The sequence below is a fragment of the Henckelia pumila genome, chromosome 2 (genome assembly GCF_033568475.1).
Source record: "Henckelia pumila isolate YLH828 chromosome 2, ASM3356847v2, whole genome shotgun sequence".
Lineage (NCBI taxonomy): Eukaryota > Viridiplantae > Streptophyta > Magnoliopsida > Lamiales > Gesneriaceae > Henckelia > Henckelia pumila.
In genome coordinates, this window is record NC_133121.1 from 117,483,832 (window position 1) to 117,501,320 (window position 17,489).

The 17,489-nt window shown below is 36.0% G+C and overlaps 2 protein-coding genes across 3 annotated transcripts; both read right to left on the reverse strand.

Moving 5' to 3' along the window:
• Window positions 1–9,406: 9,406 nt before the first annotated feature.
• On the reverse strand, window positions 9,407–12,048 carry LOC140880644 (uncharacterized). Its single transcript, XM_073285263.1, has one exon. It carries the CDS (start codon window positions 11,140–11,142, stop codon window positions 9,685–9,687), a length of 1,458 nt encoding a protein of 485 aa, XP_073141364.1. The 5' UTR covers window positions 11,143–12,048; the 3' UTR covers window positions 9,407–9,684.
• A 1,143-nt stretch (window positions 12,049–13,191) lies between these two features.
• Window positions 13,192–16,430, reverse strand: LOC140880645 (uncharacterized). 2 transcript variants are annotated; one of them, XM_073285264.1, is made up of 3 exons: window positions 16,199–16,430; window positions 14,943–15,087; window positions 13,192–14,685 (listed from the first exon to the last, which is right to left on the reverse strand). In XM_073285264.1, exons 2-3 carry the CDS (start codon window positions 15,082–15,084, stop codon window positions 13,391–13,393), a joined length of 1,437 nt encoding a protein of 478 aa, XP_073141365.1. In that variant the 5' UTR covers window positions 15,085–15,087; window positions 16,199–16,430; the 3' UTR covers window positions 13,192–13,390. The 2 variants fall into 2 exon arrangements, with proteins under 2 accessions (XP_073141365.1, XP_073141366.1); XM_073285265.1 differs by lacking the exon at window positions 16,199–16,430 and adding an exon at window positions 15,849–16,176.
• Between the last annotated feature and the right edge of the window lie 1,059 nt (window positions 16,431–17,489).

Below are 17,489 nucleotides of genomic sequence, written 5' to 3' on the forward strand. Positions count from 1 at the left end.
GAGACAACAGCAAAGGAGTTATCGAAGGAATCGGCTCAATAGGTATATCTGAATCCTTCTTGATTGATGATGTACTCCTAGTGAAAGGGCTTAAGCATAACTTACTAAGCATAAGTCAATTGTGCGATAGAGGTTATGAAGTCAAGTTCACTCCCCAACACTGCACTATATCACTCACGACTGAAAATTCCATAAATTTCAAAGGATATAGAAGTGAAAATGTGTACAAGGTTTCTTTAAACAATTTATCTTTATCAAATATTAAAAGCCTTGTATCCTTGAATGTTGATGACAACATTTTTTGGCATAGACGACTAGGTCATGTTGGTCCTAGTACCATAGAAAAACTTTTTAAACTTGATTTAGTTGTTGGTATGCCAAAACTCAATTTAAAATCAGATTCTGTTTGTGATGCGTGTCAACTTGGCAAACATACAAGAGAATCTTTTAAAAGCAAAAATTTTGTATCTACTTCTATGCCCCTTGAACTTTTTCATCTAGATCTATGTGGTCCCTCGAGGAACGCTAGTCTAGGAGGAAAGCTTTATGCATTTGTCATTGTGGATGATTTCTCACGTTACACGTGGACATTGTTTTTAGCCCACAAAAATGATGTCTTTGATTATTTTAAAACTTTTGTCAAACGTGTTGAGAATGAGAAAAATCTTTCAATAAAGCAGATCCATAGTGACCACGGAACTGAATTTCAAAATGAGAGTTTTACAAATTTTTGTGAAGAGAAAGGCATCGGTCATAATTTTTCTTGTCCTAAGACTCCTCAACAAAACGGGGTCGTTGAGAGGAAAAATAGGACACTTGTGGAGATTGCGAGGACCATGATATGTGAGCATTCTCTACCAAAATATTTTTGGGCTGAAGCAATGAACACTGCTTGTTACATCATTAATCGTGTATCAATAAGGCCAATTCTCAAGAAAACTCCATATGAATTATGGAGAGGGAGAAAGCCTAACATTTCATACTTTCGGGCTTTCGGTTCCAAATGCTATATACATAATAACGGTAAGGACAACCTTGGCAAATTTGATGCCAAATCCGACAAAGGTATTTTTCTTAGGTATTCCACAACAAGTAAGACTTTTAGAGTTTTTAATAAACGTACTTTACTTGTTGAAGAATCTATGCATGTTGTATTTGATTAATCTATGTCAATAGTCTCTCGCACTAACAATGATGATGTAGAATTACTCGAAGAAAAAATGGTCTCCTCAAGCTTAAATGAAATAGATGTTTCTGTTGAGGAAACACCACTTCCGAAGGATTGGACGCTTCACAAAGATCATCCTATAGATCTTATCATTGGAAGTCCTTCGAAGGGAGTAACCACTCGCTCTTCTCTTAATAATATTTGCAATCATCTTGCTTTTGTTTCGCATGTTGAACCTAAGTGTATTGATGATGCTTTATTACATGATTCTTGGATTATTGCTATGCAAGATGAGTTGAATGAGTTTAAACGCAATGATGTTTGGTATCTTGTTCCTAGGCCGCATGATAGATCTATTATTGAAACTAAATGGGTGTTTAGGAATAAACTTGATGAGCATGGCACTATTACTAGAAATAAAGCTAGGCTTGTAGCGAAAGGTTATAGTCAAGAAGAAGGCATTGATTATGATGAGACATATGCGCCTGTTGCTAGACTAGAATCCATTCGCATGCTACTTGCTTTTGCTTGCTCTAGAAATTTTAAGTTATTTCAAATGGATGTTAAGAGTGCTTTCCTGAATGGTGAATTGAAAGAAAAAGTTTATATTAAACAACCTGATGGCTTTGTTGATGCTTTACTGCCTGATCATGTGTATAGATTAAACAAAGCTTTGTATGGATTAAAACAAGCTCCTAGAGCTTGGTATGATAAAATGTCTACTTTCTTGCTTTCAAATGGTTTTTCAAAAGGAAAGATCGACATTACTTTATTCACCAAGAATGTCAAAAATGATCTTTTGATTGTGCAAATTTATGTTGATGATATAATATTTGGTTCTACTGACGAATCTCTTTGTCAAGATTTCTCCAAGCTTATGCAGGAACACTTTGAGATGAGCATGATGGGGGAACTTAACTATTTTCTCGGATTGCAAATCAAACAGTGCAAGGATGGGTTCTTTGTGAACCAAATCAAATACATCAAGGAGATTCTAAAGAAGTTTGGGATGGAGAACACAAAATCATCATCCACACCGATGAGCACAGCAATCAGACTCGACAAGGATGAAACTGGTAAAACTGTAGATCAATCTTCCTTTCGTAGTATGATTGGCTCCTTATTATATGCTACTGCTAGTAGACCGGACATTATGTTTAGTGTTTTCTTGTGTGCACAATTTCAATCATGTCCAAAGGAATCACATTTGTTCGCCTTAAAACACATTTTTAAATATCTTTCAAACACTCCAAATCTCGGCTTGTGGTATTAAAAAAATTCTTTATTTGATTTAAAATCTTACTGTGATGCCGACTTTGGTGGATATAAGGTGGACCGAAAAAGCACTAGTGGAACCTGTTTCTTTTTAGAAAACTGTTTAGTTTCTTGGTTTTCCAAAAAGCAAAACTGTGTTGCGTTGTCAACGACCGAAGCCGAATATATGTCTGCCGATAGTTGTTGTGCGCAAATTCTTTGGATGAAGCATCAATTGCTCGACTATGGCGTCTCTTTTTCAAAAATCCCTATTTTCTGTGACAACACTAGCGCCATTTGTCTTACAAAGAATCCGATTCAACATTCGCGCACCAAACATATTGACATTCGTCATCATTTTATTCATGACCACATCGAATGAAATGAAGTTGAACTTCAATATGTTGACACGCCAAATAAAATTGCCGATATTTTTACAAAACCACTAGATGAAAATAATTTTATTCGTTTGCGTGGTGAACTTGGCATGATTGAGTTGTAAACACTTACGAACATAAATAAATTTAATGTCATTTTAAGGGGGAGCTTAATATTAAAATCGATCAAATTAATTTTGGATAATATAAATCAATTATATTTATTCAAAATTAAAAATCTCACATTTTATGTGAATTATTTGATTTAATACTTAAAATTGCAAAATTTAATTTAAGGGTCATTTTTTGAATTTTTGAAACTTCGGCTGGTTCGGACCACCCGAACCATAGTTCGGATCGTCCGAACTGCCTCGCGCCCATTCAATTCAAGACTTTCAAAATTCCCTCCTGATTAGCCAGTTCGGGCCCTCCGAACCAAGCTTCGGATCGTCCGAACTATGGGCGGTAAATCTTTGAATTTTGACCGCCTCAGTTTCGGGCCCTCCGAAGAACTTCGGACGTCACGAACTTAAAAATGTACTGTTCGGACCATCCGAATGTACTTCGGGTCCTCCGAACTTGAATTACAGACTGTCAATCTTATCTCCTCGGTAATCAGGTTCGGACCGTCCGAACCCAGTTCGGATCGTCCGAACCCTGTGCTATATATACCCCCTCGGGCCATCCGATTTATTTACCCCTAAAAACTTTCTTTTCTCCTCTCCCATCCGAAATCTAGCCTAAAAAATGCCTACCAAACGCCGTTGTGATCAAGCTAGCTCTAGCCGCCCAATCCCTATCCATGATCCAAATTTACCGGTTATTTCTCGTCCTATCCCTGAGGATTATCCCACTCGACCGATTTTACCCGGTCGTATTCTCGATGTCACCTATCTTGCGACATCACATCTGCTTTTATTGCCTCTCATTGCTGCCCAGCATTGGGAATCCTTTTTCCAGCCTTCCATTCCGGATTCCATCTTTCCAAAGTTACTTTACGAGTTCTACGCAAACCTGGAACTCGAACTTGGAGAGGAGCTTCATATCGCCACGATTGTCCAGGGTCAGCATATTCGCTTTTCTGTCTCCAACTTTGCCGAGTGGTTTGATCTTCCTTTGCTGGGACCCAGCAACTATTTCGGTCAGGGATGGCCCACTGATGATTCTACTTTTGATCGAGATGAGGTTCTTTTTACCATTCTTGGTCGTCCAGCCGCTGTTGCCGACGATCGTCTTTCTTTGAAACAACTCCATCCCGACTACCAAATCATTCAGAAATTGATCACTACTTCTATCATTCCGCGCAGTGGAGACTCATCCACCTGCAAATATCTTGATCTCTATGTTCTCTACCATATTGTCTCTTCCCGTCCTTTCAACCTTCCTCGATTCATTATGCAGGCTATGCATAATGCGGCTAAAGCCACGAGGAAAGTTTCTCTACCTTTTGCTCGTGTCATCAACCGCATTTTGACTCATTTTGACATCTCTTTTGATGACCCAAATGCTCTTCCCATCTCTGATTTCCACACTTTCAACCATTCTTCGATTACCAAGATGGAACTATCTTGGAATCCTGTCCTTTCTTGTTGGGTTAATGACCCAACTCGTGCCTTTAAAAAATATCTTCCGGACAAACATTTTTCACTTCCTTATTTGAGTCTTTCACCCACTTCTCAAGCTAAGGGTTTTCCCAATGGGCCGCCTGCCGAAGAAGGAGGACCTTCTTCTTCTGGTTTTCATACTTTTCCAAGAAATCTTGGCGAGCTTCCATTTGAGCTACCCGAAGTTCCTGCAACCCCCGCTCCTCAGATTGATCGTCTTTTCGAGACTCTTCAGCGCATTGAAGGGAATCTAGCCAGCCACTTTGCATCTTCTACTGCCTCTATGGATGCATTGACTATGAGAGTTGCCTCGCTGGAGACTCGCTTCGATGACTTTTTCTCTCGCTCTCCTCCGCCGCAGCACGATGATAACTCTTAGATTTTATTTTTGCATTTTAAGTTGTACTTGTTTATGCTTTTAATGTAAAAATTTCTAAATTAGTTTAATGAAATTATTGTGTAATTTAATTTTCTCGTCTTTTAATTGCTTTTTGATTATCGCAAAAAGGGGGAGAATTAATTTGGTTAAATAATTATTCATTAAATTGAGGGGGAGTTTTAATTATTATAGCTTAAACAATATTTGAGTAAATTTGTTTAATTATATTATTGCCTTATTTTATTTCTCCTATTTAACCAAGTTTTGTGATCATCAAAAAGGGGGAGATTGTTACTCCTTAAACGCATACAAATCTCGTGTGATGAGATTAATGTTTTTAATGCATTAACAAGTCTCATAATATTATGTTTTGATGATTACAAAACTCGGTTAATCGTTACTAACAGTTTAAAGTGAGAAATTTGCAGGTATTAATATTTTTGAGTATAGACAATATTGGAAGCAAGAACCGATAATCAAAAATTGGGAATAAAAATTCAAAAGTTCGAATCTGTCCAGGTTCGGACGACCCGAAGACAACTTCGGATGCTCCGAAGTATTTTCAGAATTTAATAAAGATCGGAGGACAAGTTCGGAGACTTCGAAGACTACTTTGGACGATCCGAAGTGAGTTCGGATGACCCAAAGATTTTCCAGGAATTAAATAAAGATCGAAGGCACTCTCGGAGGCCACGAAATGACTACTTCGGACGACCCGAAGACAGGTTCGGACGACCCGAACTCCTTTGCGGCCATGAAGATTTTGTCGGAAGAAAATTTGCTTGAATGAATTTAATGCCGCCGTTCGAACGACCCGAAGATGACTTCGGACCACCCGAACAGTTCACCATCCGTAAGAATTTGAATTTCAATCAGACAAGGTTCGGACGACCCGAACCCGTTCGGATTGGCACCTATAAATACATGTCATTTGAAGCCTTTTCAACTCACCAATTCACTCTCAACTCTCTTTGCAAGCAAGTTCCTCTCCTACAAGAGTTAAAAGAAATATTTGTGAGATATATATTCAAAATCGAGGGTTGTTTGTATAAGTTCATTCGTGAGTTGGTTGCTCGGTTATTGTAAACACTTGTGTGTGAAGCCAAGTGTATTTACGAGTGTTGTGGCTCTCCTTGGAGCCCTTAAGGCCAAGTGTTGAGTTGTATCGGCGCGGTGATCGTGTTGAGTTGTATGGCTATCCTTGGAGCCATCAAGGCCAAGACGTTGAAGTGCTAGTGGATCTTTGGTTAATCGATCTTAACCAATAAGGGGAGACGTAGACGATTTATCGTCGAACTTCCATAAACATTTCTTATCCCTTTTACTGCTTTATTTACATTACGCATTTATTTACTGCACGTATGCTCTGGGGATTGGGTCATGTGCTCCCTCCTTCAGGTCCCTGTCGCTCGTGCACATCCCTTGATTTACCCTCTGCATGAGCCAATGGGCCTCTGAATCATGTGGAATGGGGTCCCCTTCGGGGTCAACCCTTTAAAAAAAAAAAAAAAAAAAAGCTTCGTACGTTGTTTCCTCCATACACACTACACAGTACTGGTGGTGGATTTTCTATGGTCAACAGCATAAAAAAGAGCATTGTTGTTTAGTACATTCGTCTTTTAGATGTTGAATACAATGTATGCTATTATGATTAATTACATTAAACTAATATTAAATATGTTGTACCTTTTTATATGATCAAATACGATTTTTCTTTTTGAATTTAATGGAAACTAAATTTTTTGAGATGGATCGCACACGACGAAAATATCATGTTTGCGAATTTTAGTTTGGACTATTTGAATAATAATAATAATAATAATAATAATAATAATAATATAACCCAAAAATTTTTTAGTTGAATAATTGAGTTAAAGTGTGTCAACTTTGTTTAAAAAGGATTGATCCCGAAGGGGACCCCATTCCACATGAGTCAGAGGCCCATTAGCTCATGCGGAGGGTAAATTGAGGGATGTGCACGAGCGGCAGGTACCTGAAGGAGGGAGCACATGGCTCAATCCCCAGAGCATACCCCACAATATTTCAGCAGGGAATATGCTCCATACGAGGATCGAACCCGCAACGCTGGAGAATTTCTTCCCACGTCACCTCAGGCCTTACCAACTTGCCTATGCCCCTGTGGGCTGTGTCAACTTTGGTTTATATTAATGTTTGTAATGAAGGGATTGCAGGAGGACATGTAGTACGTACGGCATATTACATGGAGAGAAAACAGTCTGTTGACATTAAATTGATTCAAGAAACTCATGGGATTCGTGACTTTCATTAATTTCTATTTCAAATTAAATAGTGCAATGACCCATGGGATAGGCACGAGAATTCGTTTATACATATATACTTTGCACATACTCGATCGTAAACAAACAAATTAATTAAAATTAAATGCTTTGTAATTGCAAGTAATGCATGTTGGCAGCTAGTGTGAAAAAATCAACTTATATATTCTATAATTTATGCAATCAAAATTTCGTAGATCAAAAGTAAGATATTCCTAATATGCATTCATTAATTAAACTCATATGTATACATTTGTGATTTGTTGATGACAATAGGCAAATTATGTATATATATATATATTTCGATGATATTTTGCCCCCTGAACTGATCAGGTTCATGGCGATTCTTGATTCATATTACATATACAAGACACAATAAAAAAAGAACCAAAAATAATAATAAAAAGAAAGAAAGAAAGAAAGAAACTCTTAATTTTTCTTCTAAAACTGAAAGAAATGTAAAGGACAGGATCGTGATTGATGGCGAATCCAGTTGAGATCAGTTATGAAGAGGGTTGGGGCCAGAAGGGACTAATCTGTTCTCTTCACCAAATCTTGGGTCAACGTCGTCTGGCGGCTGTCGTGTACAGAAGCATATTCTATGTAGGTTGTAGCAGATGGACGGCGGAGTTTGGGTGGAGATAGGGTGGCAATAATGGCGGCGCCGCCCTGCATGCAGCGGAAGGTTTTGGTGGTTCATTTTGGATTGGGACTGGATGGAGGAGATGGTGTTAACCAAGAGAAGAAAGAGCATAAAGACAAGAGTATTCTTCATAATTGGCGATGTTATGTTTGTGTAAAATGGTATGATAGTTGTGTTGACAACGTACATACAATATTGATTTAAGAGGGTGAGGCCCTGATACCATTGATATCACTTCGATTCTCGCTGATTTCGGGTAGTTTCTTAATTTATTTAGGTAGATTTAAGCTGTTTTTTTTGTCTGAGAGCAAGTCTTGGGTCAATACTCAAGTCTGTCGTTGTGCAAGCAGTTTTATTACATTGTTGTAATTGATTACTTCTACTTGTATTATCAAAAAAATATATATATAAGAGCTGATATCTGAAAGTTAATAAAAAATGATCGCACATAATCAGTTATCCTTTTATTTCAATTTTTTTTAATCCCTTTTCGATTTATAATTAATGTAGGATGTACTAATTTTATTTTATTTTTTTCAAAAAACATATTAACAACAATATTTATATAATAATATATCATATTGCACACAGAATATATGTATTTGGGCCAGGAATCCATATGTAGATAAGTCCATGGAGTTGGACTGGGTCAGGCTTGCTGGAGACTAGACATGAAGAACAAAGGGGTCAAGAGAAGATTCCTAGCTCTAACTGGGCCTGGGCTGCTGGCCTACCACTACACCCAACCAATTCCGGGCTCAGGTTACTGTCATCCAGAAAGGACTTTGACAAGTCTACACGCACCTTTATTGTTAGACCCCAAGGGACCATACGATAGCTTTAAATCTAAAAAAAAAATTATATTTTATATATTCTAAATACGCGAAAATCCACGTACATAAACTTGTTTTATTTAAAAATAAATGAATATCTTAATTATTTTGAAAAAACAGACATGAAAGAAAAATAATAGTTATAACTTACAGGTGATAGATAATATATTTATTGAAATATGATTAAAGTATTCTACGAGGTTGATGTATTATATTATTATTATTATTATTATTATTATTGTTATTATTATTATTGGGGTCCGAGGTTGATGTATTATATTATTATTATTATTATTGTTATTATTGTTATTATTATTATTTGGGTCGTTTGATGTGTAATATTAATAATCTAGATATAAATTATCTTATATAATCTTACGTTTTTTTGTCATATTATTTATCCATCTTTCAATTATTTATCTCACATCAATCAAAGCATTACCCTTTATAAATAATATTATTCATATTTTATTAATAATTAAAAGGATAAAATAGTAATTTACTATTTTTATATAAAATATAATCAATCAAATCAAACAAACTATAATCTATCTGTCAAATCAAATCTTATATTAACTATCATTTTTTATTTATTTTTATTACAATATATTACATATCTCTATATTATTTATTTTATCTCTCACTTCAAAGGACGTTGATGTATAGATATATTCTCTCATTCTGTTATATGTGGACAATAATGTGGTTTTTTTTTTCCTTTTCAAAACTACATCTAGCAGAATGGCTAATAACTCATAAAAATAAAATTTTCAAACCGAGACTCCAATATTCTGAAAAGGGTAATAATAAGAAATTTGAACACCTTCAAACTGCATAGCTAAAAGCAATGAATCTTTGTTTATCTTTCAGTCACTGGACTATTGGCTATTGCCAATAAAACTTCTTGGGTATGATCGATATCATAGCTTCATAATGAAGACGGTGAATCCAGAAACTACTAGAATCGGAGCACAATCTTGACACTTGAAAAAATGGGATGGAATTAGAACACACTGAAATCTTGCCGTTTACCAATATTTCTATGCACATATTAGCCTGAATCTTCGAAAAGATCAGCAAGGTCTGTCTTTACAAGTGAAAATCGGCCCAAAACTTATCTTGAACTTGTCTAGAAAAGAACTGGCCGGCAATGTCCATCCTCCTCAGTCTCTTCGGGAGCTGGAAGATTAAGATCGAGTAGCTTAGGCTTTGTTACAGGATTTTGATAGGCACTTTCCATGCGAGCACCGATGAAATGCGTCCTCTTGTGTCCACCTAAAGCCTGGCCATTCTTGAAAACTCTCCTGCAGAATGGACAAACATGCCCTTTGTTTTTCCTGGGATTGGCAATTCTCTCGGCACATTCAGATGAAACATGGCCCTTTTTTCTGAAATCAGTAGAATAGTCCGGGTTGTTCACATTTATTTCGGATTCATTGCTTCTCTTATGGCAGGGTCTGTGCCCTCCGAGAGCATGGTAAGAGTTAAAGGACCTTTTGCAGTTCAAACATTCATATTTATTTCTTTGCTGAGGATAATTTGCTGCTTCAACTTCTCCCAACTTACTCTTCATCTTCTTACACGATTTACTCTGTGATTCAAGATTTTCAGGACAGGACATTCTCCTTTTGGAGTCAACTCTAACAGAATTTGAAGCCATACAGGTATAATCATATCCATTTTCAATCGTCGTTTCCTTTTTGAACACTGGTTTGTAACAGGTGATTTTGTCCATTTTCTTCCTAAATCTAGCACCATACTCCTTACATTTTCCATCACCGTAAAACCGGTCAACCGATGTATCAGACTCAACATTACCGCATTCATCCAAAAAATACCCAGAATCAGAATTCTCCATTGGAGGAATTTCACCATCAAAGCAACCATCTTTTACCTTCATATCTCCATTTTGGTTAACATTATTTAAGCATTCCTTAGTACCAATACCCAAGTCAATAGAAGAAGATTTAGTCTCAAGAGTAACAGAATTATTGTCAGAACATTCAACAACTGAATTAACACAATCCTTGTAGACAGAATCCATAGATAGCAACATCAAACATATAGCTACCTCCTCTTGCTCTTGTAGATCAACTTCAGATACAGACGAAGAATCATTGTTATCAGCTAAACACATAGGACTCTTAAATATAATTTTATCATACCTCTTATCACTCTTTGAAGATCTTGTTCTCACCATTCGATCTCCATTTTCGTTATCAGAATAACTATCCAGCTCCAGCTTATCTTTGTCAGAATGGCAAGCCATATGGCCACACAATGCTTTCATTGATTGAAAGGTTTTGCCACATTGCTTGCAAACCTTCTCCTGTGGCAGAGGGAAACTTGAATCCACAGCTCTCCATGTCTTCTTGGGATTCTCCCTTAACCCATAACTAGATTGACCATCTAAAAAATCAGTAAAACCTGATTCTTTCACCAAAAACTGCCGCCCGCAATCGAAGTTTCTGTCAGATTCAGCTGAATTTGCAGTTACATGAGACCTCATATGACCTCCCAGTGACTTCCCACAAGGGTACTTCTTGTTGCACAACTTGCAAACAAACTTCAGGTTTTTATCCTCCATCAAATGATTTGACTCACCCACCAAACCGGGATGAAGCAAATGGTAGAATAAATACCAGAAAAATAAAATAAAAAAAATGACCTTAAATTCAGCAAAATGCAGGACACCTCGATCTACCACTCTTCGAAGAGTTCCACAAACAGAGGAACCCAACAACAACTGACTCCAGATCAGAAAAACAACTGTAAAGAACTAAATGGATTTGAGAAGCACAAATCTTGAATGTGGGGTAGGGCACAGATCACAAAGTTTATACCTTGGTATTTCACAAGGGACTGAAACAGAATCATCAAACTGGTCAGATGTGACAGCTTTATTTTAGGGCAAGTAAAAGATCAGACCCACCGCAAAAGGAACAGTTTTGAATTCCATACCTAAGTAATCTCCACGCAAACAAGAGAAGGCCCATAAATGACACCCCATGTAATGATATTCCAAGATTTTGATGAATTCAATGCGGAAAACAAAATTTTGAGCTGATGGGTACCTTTGAACTTGATTCAACCCATCAGCGATCAACCAGTGAAACCGGGCACCCAAAAAAAAAAAAACTCTTTCCTTCCAAATTTTACTCTCCACCCCTGCGACACACTCTGCAAACACCTTCTCTGTCTATATACCTAACATTTTTCCTTTTTCGTGTGTTATCGTAGGAGGAGAATCCATGCATGGAAGCAAATAGAAATCAAGAGATGATGGGCTGCACGTGCTAAGTGAAACGTTCAACGATCTGTTGGATTGTTCTGGAGGCAGAATCTCAGAGGGATACGAAAATTGTGCTGGTGGAAACTGAAAAGTATTTAACATTTGAAATTTATTGTATTTTTTCCCAAGTTTAAAGAATAGCATGGATGATCCAACGTTTTGAGGACTTGATGGGTTGTTGTCTTTGCTCGAATGAAAGGGCCCAATCCTCGCCGCTTTTCTTCCTTTGAAATTCTCAGTCACCCACAAATTTATACATACATATATTATACCTCTATTTATAATGTGAAACAATATATATATTTCTATGGCAAAAAAATTTTTTATCAAATTTTTATGTAATAAGGGGTGACGTGTGTTTAGTGGGCACATATTATTATTACTTATTGCTTAAGTAAATAGATAAGATAAAAAATTAAAGCACCTTCTGATATAATTTTATTAATAAAGATTGTTAATCCATTGGTATATTAATTCATTAGGTGGCGGTTTATGATTACATTGAAGATAAATATTCAATGTTGCATAAATTCGAAACGTGGCCTTTGGGGATGAATCAAATTAACCAAATTTGATTTTAGCTATTTGTTGTAATAAAAAGTTATAAAGAAAGCATTTTTGCCATAAGTTGTTCAAAGCTTCATAATCTTGGAGTATCTTTTGTTATCACTTTTGGATGAATTGTTCAATCTTGGTTTTCAAGTACACACATATTCGGAACTTGGAAAGGGACCCCGAAATAAATAAATAAACTAAAGATGCAAAGTAATCGATGAGAGTGAAACTATTTATTTGAAAAGATTCTGCCTTTGATAGTTTACTTTTATGGGAGATATCGTACCAAAATCCTCAGTCGTAAATGAGCTTATCCCATATCCATATGGATCCAAAAGTTCGACTGAAATAATAATATTATTATTATGCTATTATATCGCAGTGATAATAATTTCTTTTTAAATAAAAGAGAATATTATTTTTGTAGAATAAATTTTAATTCGTAACACTTATTATTATTATTTTTTTGAAACTTATTCGTAATACTTATTGATTCGTCGTTCCTAATCAATTTAAAGGAACTACTCTTAGTTATGATTAACCTCCTATCTTTGATCAAAATATTGCTGCTTCAGTGGTGATTGAGACCCTTGTCCAAGAAGGAAGGTAGGAGTACGACCCAAAATTTAATGTATACTTCGGGAAAAATGAATACTTAACCAAACATCCTTTTTGAAGTAATACCACTTATATCAAGATATGGCTTACACTTATTTACTAACAAGCGGCACTTTCTTTTCTGCGCAGAAAATTCTTTGAGAAATTTTAAGACAGTATTACGAACGAAACTTCAGCAGGAAATGGTACCTTTTTTTCGTTTTTATTTATAATGCGGAGGAATTCAAGGTATCAAAAGAAGCAATTGACGTTTTCTTTTTCTCGAGTCGAGAAGATTTGGCGAACCAAATTTGATCCACCTACGAACTAAAAATTTAGAAGAAAAAAAAATTCTAAATTAACGGCTTCTTCTATCAAATCTCAGCAACTCTTATTTATCTACACGGCCATTGCCATTGCCATCGCCATTGGAAATTCCATCGCATTGAATTAAGCCATCATTTTCAGACTCAGACGATGGGCTTTGGCCATGGCTCAGATGCAAATCTTGATTACCAAACTTATCAGTTATGGAGTCATCTCGTGCCCCTCCAACTTGACAGAATTCGCCATAGACTCCCACTTGTTCATCATCGGCACCATGATCTTCGTCGTCGTCGTCGTCATCAACATCGTGTTCATCGTCCATGTCTGAATCAATAAAATGAGATCGACTCTCATACAAATCTCTTTCATGAGCACCTTTCCACTCATCGTCATCACTATCTATCTCCAGCAACAAAGACCGGTTTTGTGTAGCCCGCTTCCGGAGCATGAAGACATTGAAATAATAACTTACTATTTCGCTTTTCGTCCGCGTCGGGAAAGCTGCACTGAGGTGTTTCCAAAAATTTCTACCACGTGAAATGGGATTAGAGAATATGATCTCATGGAAAAGGTGTTCATCATTTGCAGTCCACTTGCATGCCACTTCCTCACCCATGTCATAAAAACCCAGCTCTGCGAAACTCTCTTCACCAATGGCCTCTCTAAATGTTTCTCTCGCTTCCTTCACATGTTGACGCACACATCTAATGGATCCCACATCTGGGCAGCAACAATCTGTTCTGCCTTGTCCAACTTTGAATCCGTTTACGGTTGAATCATCAGCCATTGGAGTAATACAAGTTCCCATAAGCCTTTGCTCCCCAACATCAGAAACCAAATAATCTTTTCTAGGAAAGTTCCTGTCCCATGGCAGAACTTCAGCTTGATGATCTGGTCCAACGGGTACTTCTTTACTAACGGAACTGAATAGGGATGATTCAAAACTTGAATCATCGGGCATTGGCACAGTACAAGTTCCCAGTGGTTTTTGCTGTGCACGGTTGCCAGAATTGAAGTAATGTAATGAATCAGTAACATTCACTCCCCAAGGGAGAACTTCAGCTTGACGATCTGATCCAACAGGAATTTCTTTTCTAGGAGAACAATTAAACAACGAAAAGTATGGATTCTCCAACTGTTCTGGGAACTGGAGGGGTATGCTGAAGTCAAAATATGGTTGAAAATAAGACCCAAACGTTGCATCCTCCAGCCCTGTATCTTCCTCACTACTGCTGCTGGTGACCCATGATAAAGGAGCACTTGTCTCTAATTCCTTTTCATCCACAGGTGCAGAATCAGTTTGGCTCCCATAGAGCATCCTATCATCTTGTAACTTATAATAGTTGTTATTAGCTTTACCTGTCACACAGTAAAATATGAGAAGAAGATTAATAAAGATTGCGCAGATGTAATAAGAGAAAAGATGAAAAGACAAGAGGACAAAAACTAGTGCAGAGCATATTTGAACCGCATAAATCAGAAAACCACAGCCTTTTACTAGTACAAATTAAGAGAAGCATATGCTTAAAAGCTTCTCTATAGAGATATCGTAGCCTAATAAGCTCCAGAGAACAAAATACTAATTAAAAAACACAACATCAAGAAGCAGAATTTACCAAAAGAATCAGTGTTTGGAGAAGTAAAAGCAGAGGGAAAATCCTCTTCACAAAGAATTATTTTATTGTCCTGATCAAGTTGTTTATGTTGCTTCAGGGGAAGCTCCGGAAATTCTTCTTCAAAAGGACGTTTCACTCCCATCCTCTGAAAAGAAAGCCAAGAGAATAAGCAACACTAGACAAATGGTATTTGTTAAACGATGAAATCAGTAATTTTGTAAAGAATGCAAAGGTGGAAAAGATGAGGAAAATCTCATAAATTGTGAGCGCAAATCGTGACCCATAAGAGCAAGTAACAAGAAAAAACAAGCCACAATCGGACAGAGATCCAAGTTATGTCCAAAACCTCAAACAATGAATTTGAGTTGGGAGCAGGAACAACCAAACAATTATTCTCCTTTATGTAATATCATACAGTAAAGTCAGAGTGACACATCCAACTAAATTTGGCTACGGCAATTTTATTATTTCAAGCCTTGATGCCAATTAAAAAACACAAGGTAGCAACTGGTTGCATATACAAAGGTGCTTTCTCTGCATCATATAACAGTTAGAAAACTTGTTTTAATCATGACTGAAAATAATTTTTTCACACATTATATCAAGTTTGCAATAGTTCCCCATGAAAAAAAAAACAAATACAAAAAGATGCATGATTATTCACAAGGAAATGCTCCATGAGTTTATTTCAAAGTAATAATGAGGCAAAAAGATCAGTCACTAACAAGCAAAAAAAATGATAATCATAAACCAGTTAAATCCCAGGTCGGACAGCCAGTGTTTAGGACATGCAAACATGGACAACCATGCTAAATAAACAAGCATAATTAAAATAATTATTACTTAAAATAGATATTTAGATTAATTAGACACGTAATAAACCCAATTATTCAGAATAAATATTACCAACAGATTAACAAGCCTCCAATCAATTCATAGCGGATAGAAACAGATCTTAGAACCATCCCCAATTTCATGAAAAAACCCTAACTCTTGATTCAAAAATCCGATGTTGAAAACAGCAAAAAGGGTATCAAAATTCAATTCAGAGACAGTCGTATCAGAACCCTAAATCAATTTACGAACACAATTAGCTATAAGATCAGTAAAACAAACTGAATAAGCAAACCCTAGATGGCAAAAGGTATCCGAATAAAACCGCAATTTTTGAATATATTAGCAAGGGGTAGTCCTATAATAGAGATTAAGAATGAAAAAAATCCGAACAATTAATTGATTTCGGGGATAAATCTTACGGATCGAAGAATTGAAATCCAAAAACCTAGAATTCGCAGAATCAACGGCTTGAGCTGCAAGAGGAATCGATTGAAAGAGCTTGAACCGGATTGAATCAAAATATTACCGGATTCAAATTTTAGGAACAAATTGTTGGAAATTTTAGAGTCGACGACGACTAGATTGGATGGAATCGAGAGATATTTGGGGAAAAAGTAGAACGCGGTCGGCGTCGTTTTGTAGATGGAGAGGATCCGAATAAGATGGCCCACTTATACAATCGCACGTGTGGGTTTACATGAATTACATTGGATACGGACTGTAGTCCGGACTCACACTTGAATAATTGAATTGAATTTGAAATTTAACAAGTATATTGTGAGTCGTTTTCAGAATCAAGTAATATTTTTTTATGGATGATTCAAATAGAATATTCATCCCACAAAATATCGATCCATAAGACTGTTTGACAAGAGTTTTTCTGCTTTGATTTATATATTTTTTTTAAAAAAATTTAATTTTCTCCTAGGTTGTTTCACTTCGAATTAAAAGCATTAAATTACAAAAAAAAAAAAATATTACAAAATTTTATATTATTAAATAATTTTTATTTGTTTGTCTGTAAATTTTACATAATTTGTTTGTAAATTATTACTTTATCGATTAATAGTTGTTTAATCTCTTAATTCAATATTATCAATAATTCATTGAAATTTATTTTTAAAAGACAAAAACCACTTGAGACAGTTTTACATACCAATTTTGTGAAGTGAATCTTCTGTTTGTATCATCCATGAAAAAAATATTCTTTTTCACAAAAAAAAAATTCATGTGAGACGATTTCACGGGTCAATTTCGTGATTCTTTGGGTCACCAATGAAAAATTTATTATTTTTTATTCTAAATATTAATAGAGTTGACTCGTCTCATAAATAAATTAAAAATCCATGAGATTGTCTAAATAGATAAGCACTCTTATTTTTTTTATGTCAAATGTATATAATTAAGCAGATTGACTCGTTCACGAATAAATATTAATGAGATCGTTTGATAAAAGACGCCCTCATTTTAAAGAGATGATACTTATAACGCGCACTCAATGATTGTATGTACACCCAATGCGTGTATCTACAAACCAATTAATATACTATTTTGGTCTATTTTGAGGGGAAAAGACAGAAAACAAGTAAGAGCAATCAAATATGAGCTTTTTGGACATGAAAAGTAAGTATGTTTTCTGTCCCATCTCCACCGTTTGTTAGTGCTCCTGGTATAAAAATTTTGAGCAATTTACTTTTTTTGCTGTCGTAA